General features: G+C 30.3%; 1 protein-coding gene and 1 non-coding gene across 2 annotated transcripts; both read right to left on the bottom strand.

Moving 5' to 3' along the window:
• Positions 1 to 2,304: 2,304 nt before the first annotated feature.
• LOC136085617 (uncharacterized) lies at positions 2,305 to 2,781 on the bottom strand. The gene has a single exon (XM_065806941.1). It carries the CDS (start codon positions 2,779 to 2,781, stop codon positions 2,305 to 2,307), a length of 477 nt encoding a protein of 158 aa, XP_065663013.1.
• A 705-nt stretch (positions 2,782 to 3,486) lies between these two features.
• On the bottom strand, positions 3,487 to 3,558 carry trnam-cau (transfer RNA methionine (anticodon CAU)). The gene has a single exon. It is a non-coding gene; the product is annotated as a tRNA-Met (tRNA).
• Positions 3,559 to 8,308: the final 4,750 nt, after the last annotated feature.

The following is an 8,308-nucleotide window of genomic DNA, read 5'->3' as shown; positions in this document are numbered from 1 at the left end:
TTAATTTTCTAATATATATAGCTGCCTTTGGTAAGTGAAGTGTTTTGAGTAAAATGTACTAAATTTCAAGTAATAAATGCATATTTAAATACGTATAAATTTCAATTTTCAATTTTTATGTTGTGATTTTTTATTTTAGTGATTTATTTACATGTACCCAGAAATGTCTTCGAAAAAATCAGAGGTATGGAAATATTTTACAAAAAAAGAGAAATCGGAGTCAGTTTGTAACATATGCAAATCTATAATTCAACGTCCGGGATCTAATACTACTGGAATGATTAATCATTTAAAATTACATAGCATATCTTTACAAAAAATAAATTGAAAATGAAAATGATGCGTCTTCTTCGAAAAACACGAAATCAGTCGGAAATGGAATAATAAATTTCATAAGTCGAGAATCATTGAATGAAATATTGGCGAAATTGTGCGACAAAAGATGGATTTAGCATCAAAGGAATTACTTCATCTGAAGCCATTAGGGGTTTCGTAGCAAGTCGTAATTATAAAATGCCATAAAGTGAAACAACGGCAATGAAATATATAATGGATTTTTATAAAGAAAAAAAAGAAGAATTAATGGCGTCGTTATTAGAGCAAAAAAAATTTGGAGAGAGATTCAGTATTACTGTCGATGAATGGAGTGATATAAACGTTAGAAGGTTCATGAATATCACTCTTCATTCAGCAACAAAGCCACCTGTAGTCTTGGGTCTATCTGCAATAATAGGTTCTTGTGATTCAAATGCCACTATCGATTTGGTAAAAGCAAAACTTAAAGATTATGGAATTGAAATGGATAATGATATCGTCGGATCCACACATGATGGAGCAACAGTCATGGTAAAATATGGGAAAAATATTTTACCATTTTCTCAGTTATGCTACAACCATGCTATACATCTTGCTGTACTTGATGTATTTTATAAAAAAAGTGGGAGTTTAATTACGAATGATGATGCGGTAATTGATACAAATTTCCAAGATGATGAGAATTTAGAATATGATGAAAATTTAGCAGATGATGATTGTGTTGAAACTACCGAACAAAATGATGAGGTAGCTGATGCATTTGCTTTTGATGGTAACTTAAATTTCCAAAAAGATTTAGTTAGACAATTACCAATCTTTCGTGAAGACATTGGCAAAATTCTTGATGAAACACGAAAAATTATTAAATTTTTCAAATATTCTTCAGTTCGAAGCAGTGTTCTTGAAAAGCATATAATAGATCAAGAAGGCAAAAAGTTACGATTGCTACTCGATTGCAAAACAAAATGGAACTCAATAATACCAATGGTAAATCGTTTCATAAAAATATACGATTGTATACAAAAGACTCTAATGGAGTTAGGTCAGCAAAAATGTTCACAAAAAAATATCAAAGTTTTAGAAGAAATATCACATGTTTTACAACCGGTTGAGCTTGCTGTTAAAGAGCTCAGTAAAGATAATAATAATCTTTTAAAAGCTGAAGGAGTATGGATTTTTTTGCTAAACAAACTAAAAGAAACAAATACGCAGTTAGCCATGGAAATGTTCACTGCTTTGAAGAAAAGAATTGAAGAAAGACGAAATGAGGATGTTGTATCACTCTTGCGTTTTTTACAATCTGGAAATTATCCTAAACCTGAGATTACCTGCCATTTTACTTATTTAAAAAAAAGTTCTAATCATTTATTGGCTAAAGAAACCTTCAAAAGGCTGTTCAATGAAGATCCTGCAAACACACAGATGGATACAGAGTTAACAATTGAAAATGAAGAAATAATTTCAAATAATGGTTTGGTTTCAAATTATGATGAACTCCAAAAAACAATTGAATTAATTATGACTGTTCCGAAAGAAAATAATGAGAGAAAATCCACATTGGAAAAAGAAATGAAGTTGTGGGAGAAAGATTGTTCAAAACGAGGTGACTCTATTGGAAAACTTTTTACAGCATTATTGACAATACAACCAACGTCAACAGTAAGTGAAAGAGTGTTTTCGGTAGCTTCAGCTTTTGTCACAAAAACCCGAAATCAGTTAAAAATGGAAACAGTTGACAAACTTGTATTTTTAAAGTATTATTTTTTAAATAAAAAATATATTTAAAACTAAAATTGTTGCATTTTATTTAATTAACACAACATGGTGTGGGTAAATTTTTTTTCGTTTACCCGGATACCCGGGTACCCGGGTAATTAAAAAAATAAATACTTGATTACCCGGATAACGTAAAAAAACGATTATTTGGACTCACTAATAGTAATACAAGCCGTTGTAACGAATATTGTCGCGGAGCATAAAATTTAAAATTTATACTTTAACAGCCGTTAACAAATGTTTATCTAGTCTAGCTTTAAAAGAATTTACTTTTATTGCAGAAACCACTTTTTCAGGTAAAGCATTCCAATGAGGTATCACTTTGTTCGTAAAAAAACTGTGTTTCAGGGTTGTTTTTGCAAATTCTCTTTCAAATTTCATTAAATGACCTATTAGACTTTGGTAAGAAGCTTTATGAAGCTCTTTATACCACAATATCTTATCAATACCAGTTGTTATTTTGAAAAACTCAATAAGATCACCTCTTGTACGTCTTGTTTCCAGAGTTGTGAGACCCAACTTTGCCAATATTTGAGTATAACTTAGATGTTTTAGTTCAGGTGCTAGCTTTGTTGCTCGTCTTTGAATTTTCTCTAGGTCATTGATATCGTTTTTATTACCTGGACTCCACTCTGGAACTGCGAATTCCAGGTGTGGTCTAACCAGCGATGTGTATAATTGCCTTACCATTTCAGTATCAAGACAAGTAAAGCTATTTCTTATTAAATATAAGATTTTTTGTGCTTTACTTGTAGCTGCTTGAACCTAATGATTCCATTTCATATTGGATGAAACTAGGTAAAAATTGCCGAAAAAATGTTGACGTAATTAATGGACGGCCCCGTAAGGGTGTTACTAAAACATAACTTTTGAAATATTAGAGATAATTTTGCTTTGTAAAAAGAATAAAAACACCAATAAAATGTTTTATCTTACGACATTTAAAAAAAAAATCAGAAAAATATATTTCCGATAGATATTATCATATATACTCATTGTTTGACTATTATATAATTTAAAAAAACCTTACTTAATTGTTCAAGGTTAACTAAAACAAACTTAATTGAAGTCTGAAAGCAAAGTTTTTGCAAAATTAAGAAAACTGTCGTTAAGAGGGGGATTCGCTGTTAAATAAGTACGTTTTTATATTTAAAGTTCTTGTTTTAGAAAAACTTTTTGCGCAGATATAGTATAAGATTTCAAAATCTTATACTATACCAGCGCAAGAAGTTTGAATTTGGTCTTTTTAAAGTCCTACCATAGTCCCTCTATTCCTGCTGTTGTGCGTGAAATGTTTATGATTGTGTCAACTCTAAATGACAAAATTATTATTTATTTAAAATATTATTATTTAATTTAAATTTTTCTTTTTTAATGTGAAAAAAAAATCGTATGTAGCAGAGGGTAGTTTCGATCTACCGACCTCTGGGTTATGGGCCCAGCACGCTTCCTCTGCGCCACTCTGCTGAAAGCTCTACGAAGAAATAATTTTATTTATACTACAATGTTAAAAAATTAAAGCTATGTTAGCGCTTTTATAGAATTGTCGCTTTGTTAAATGTTTTTTTCTTTTGTTGTTATTTATAAAAGTTTAACAACGTGAATTTTTTTTTATTTTTAATATAAAAACTTTTTCTAATCAAAAATATAGATAAAATAAAAGAATGCTTGTAAAAAAAAGTGATATTGACATTTAAATACAAATTGATAAAGTTATAACAAGTTGAGAAATACTGAACAAGAAATTCTGACCACAATCTCTTAAACAGTATACCCCAAAACTTTTTACTTGCGTTTTTTAGAATTGTTCGATTAAATTTTTTTTTAAGTTTTCCTATATATCTTTATTAATTAGTATCTAAATGTCATTATCGTGGTATCAAACGATAGCACTGCAGTGCTATCCCACGGCTGTTTCTCGCAATCATAGCGTTCTCTACTACAGGCCTATTCATTAGACACGGTCTCGAGTCTCGATTTCTCGTCTGGTATCGGTGCGATACCATACAGTATCGATATCGAGATCACGCGATACTGGTATTGAAGGTATCGTTTATGTAGGTATCATTTGATCTCGGTGCGATACCTTACGGTATCGATATCGATACTAGTATCAAAAGTTATCGGTTATGTTGGTATTGTTTGGTACCAATAATATCATTTGGTATTGCAACTCGGGTCATCATGATAACATCCATATTATTTTTATAAACGGTTTGTAATTTGAAATAGTAAATTCGTATAATTAATGAGATATATATATATATATATATATATGGCTTATTTATTATAAAAAAAAGTTCTGTAAGCTGGTTGTATGGCATCATGTCTATCATTTAATTTCTCATCTGATATCTTTGTTTTAATTTAAATAATTGTGTGGTACCACTTCTGTATTTTAATTTCTCATTTGTTATCCTTATTACAATATTTTTTACCGTGATTAAAAGGAAAGAAATGATTTTTTCAACATTTATTTCTATATTAAATTTTTTAAAATTGTTAAATTATGTTAAACAGTGTGTAAGGGCGGACAAAAAGGGAAGGGAGGGGGGGGGTGGTATTCGGGGTAACTACCCCCTTCCCCTACCTAAGAAACGTCAAACTTCAAAATATTATTGATAAAACTAAAAAATAAGAAAAATTGAAAAAAGTTTATATAACCATTCAATATATTTACTATTACTAACTATCTTATAACCTTTCTAAAATCATTCTAAATATCAAATGAAACAGTTATTTTATTTTGTAAAAAACGCAAACCTTATTTTTATATTTTTTTTGGTCCGACTACCCCCCTAGAACAATGACCTGGATCAGCCCCTGCAATGTGTAATTTTTCATGTCGTTATTCCAAACTCTATCGAATTTTTATTCCATTCAAGCGAAAATTTTCTGTGCGGATTAATTTCCAAGGGAATCGTTTTGCAATCATTAAAGAGTGTTTTTCCTATAATTTTCCAAAGAAAATTGCTTGTGATGCAATGGTTAATGATTATTCTAAACGAGTATTAGAAATGGTTGTTCAAAGGGAATTAGTTTTGTAACTATCATTAATTAGAGTTTTTCATATAATTCTCTAAAGGGAATTGCTTGTGATGTTAATGATTATTCTAATAATTAATTAAACTAATAATTATTATTCTAATAATTAATTAAACTAATGATCATTCTAAACGCAATCGTTAATGATTGTTCTAAACGCTTATTAAAAATGATTGTTCAAAGGGAATTGATTTCGTAACAGTCACTACAGTTATTTTAATTTAATTAATTGTGAGATATTGCATTCATATTTTAATTTCTCTTCTGGTATCGTTACTTTAATTAAATCTCTCGTGGTATCGTAAATATCGTAATCAAACTAATCTTCACTCGTCATGCCTTTTACAACATCTTTAATCTGGGATTATTTCAAGAAAAATATAGATAAGCACTACTTACTAAGTATTTTTTATACTTTATCTCAAAAGGTAATTGCTGGCAATGTCGAGAAATAATTCTATAATTAGTTACGGGCAAAATTATTGTTACATATAATAACATAAATCATAAGATCGTAAGTTTGCGTGGCCAAGCGGATAAAGTTATCGCATCTCAGCACGGAGTTCTAAGTTCAAGTCTTTCATGAGAAATTAATTTTTTTAATTTTTTTTTAACTAAAAATGCAGGGTTTTTTTTTGACATTTTTACGTTATAACTATTATTGTTTATTAACTATAAGGATTTAAAAAAAAATTAATTTAATTGGTGGAGCAATAATTCATAAATCGCAAAGCACAGTGTGCTAAATTGATGGCCAGGTTGTACGCCGGCCCACTCTGAATTTGTTTTTGTTTCATAAAAAGATACCTAGTAACTAATTGTAAAAAAAAAAAATTAAATTCACGCCTATTAAAGGGTCTTTTTTTGGTAATAAAATTTCTGAAATTATTTAACTCTTTTGACATTTTTTAGAGGTAAAATTTTCAGTTAATGCCCCCAAAACTTAATTTTGCCTCAGGCCCCAAGTGAATTCAAAGCGTCCCGGCTCTGTTGTTTTAATTAAAAATAAAATAAAATAATAATAAAAAAGTAAAACCTTTTTTTTTGTTATTAAACTGTATTTTACATTTTAAGGAGAATCTGCTCTGTGTAAAACTTGTGGAAATAAGCTTGTAACAAAGCAAGCAAATACTACTGGCTTGCGAAAGCATATTCAAACACAACATAGGAAGTTATTCATCGAACTTTAAAAAAACAGAAGACGAGCGGAGATCACAAGTAGATGAAGAACTAAACGTAATCGAGGCAGGTGGTTCATGATCCGCAAAAGATGTAGCCTTCAAAGCTCTCACTCTCCCGAAGAAGGCGGTTACAAAGTGGCCACTTCAAGATCGGTGTCAATTAGTAGTTGATCATGACATCATTACTTTGATTGCTACTGGGTGCTTGCCGTTTAGTTTTGCTGATTCTGAAAATTTTAAGAGGTTTATGAACAAAATATTACCAAATGCTACAATAAAACAATCAACGACTTTCTCAAAAAATAAATTCCCTCAGCTTTACCATACACTAAAGGTAGTAATGCATGAAGTTATAGAAAAAGAGCTCATAGATCTTAATCAGGTTGTCATAATCACTGACCACTGGACATCAAGGGCACATGATTCATACGTGTCCGTGACATTACATTAATCTCGCCAGACTTTGCTCTAAAGTAATTTACATTAGAAGTGTGCCTATTCAAAGAGCGACACACTGGTATCAACATTGCAAAAGCACTTGATAACACACTCTCATACCCTGAATCATTAAAAAAAATACCCAATAAACTGTGTGTTATTGATCAGGCATCAAATATAGCATGTGCTCTAAATAACTGTGTGTCTTTAATAACTAAAGAAGAAGGTTCTGTTACATGCAGTGATCACAAACTCAACACTGCACTTTAAAGAACAGTTAAGGGTACCCCGGAACTGAAAGATGCTTTTCTTAAAGCCAGCTCACTTACTAACAGGGTTCATAAATCGACAGCCTTATGAACAGATTTATGAACAGGGTTCATAAATCGACAGGTTAGATGTGAGTTATCTCAAAATACCTTCCACAGTAACCAAGAGGTGGAACAGCCATTACGATATGCTGCACGTCATGCTTCAACTGAAGGTTCCACTCATATACTTACGCAATACAGAAGGTGATGATTGGAAGAAAATCGTACCTACAGATGAACAGTTCCTACTCTTTGAAGCTATTGTTCCAGTGCTTAAATCTGTTAAAGAATTATCAGTTTTTTATCTTCTGACACAGAGATCCGATGACATGTCAGTGTGGAATATAACAACACTCATCAACATCATCGAGAAAGAAAAAAATAATTATGTTAATCATCGAAACAACAAATTAGTAGAAAAATGTATTCTGACTGATTGCCTATTTCATTATATTCCATTAAAGAGTGGAATAATGAAATAGACACACAGACAGTCTATTATTATTACTGTATATAGTCGAACTGCTTTTTTATGCAATGTTATTTAAGTGAAGATAATTCCAATAATAAATGTAAGTGAACTTTATATTTAAAAACAACTGTGTTACATTTTTTTGTTTTGTTTTAGTAATAAAATGGTTAATAAATGTGTTGTTACAAACTGTAAAACTGGTTACTCTAATGGTCCAAAAAAGTCAACATTTCATTTTCCTGAAAAATTTGATTTGAGAGAACAATGGATATACTTTGTTAATAGAAATGATTGGCTCCATCAAAATATTCAGCTATTTTTGTGAATTATTTTGATGAAAAATTTATTAATTACAGAAAAAGATGCACCTTGAAATGGAATCTTCTTCCAGTTCCAACTATTCAAACCGATGAAATAAGTGGATCGTCAACTCTAAGGGTTCCAAAGTTGTCCCGAAAAGAACCAACTTCAAGATATTTAGAAAAAGATGAGTTTGAAGATTTTCAAAGTGTTGATAAAATAATTAATCTTGATTCTTTGACAGAACAACATTCTCCGCCAGGTTTTACATTTAAAAAAATTCATGATAGTGTTGTTTATTATAAACTATGTTTTGATGAAAAATCAGGCATACCAACTGTTTTTGAGTCAATAACTGTAAATAAAGATTTTTATGTTTCATTGTCATATAAAGAAATCATATTTCTTTACCTGAATGGTTTCGTAGTGATCATAATTGCAAATTAACAAACTGTAGTATGTTAGAAAAT

The sequence above is a fragment of the Hydra vulgaris genome, chromosome 09 (assembly GCF_038396675.1).
Source record: "Hydra vulgaris chromosome 09, alternate assembly HydraT2T_AEP".
Classification (NCBI taxonomy): domain Eukaryota; kingdom Metazoa; phylum Cnidaria; class Hydrozoa; order Anthoathecata; family Hydridae; genus Hydra; species Hydra vulgaris.
The sequence above is the reverse complement of the archived record's forward strand: the minus strand, read 5'-3'. Positions and strand labels throughout refer to the sequence as shown.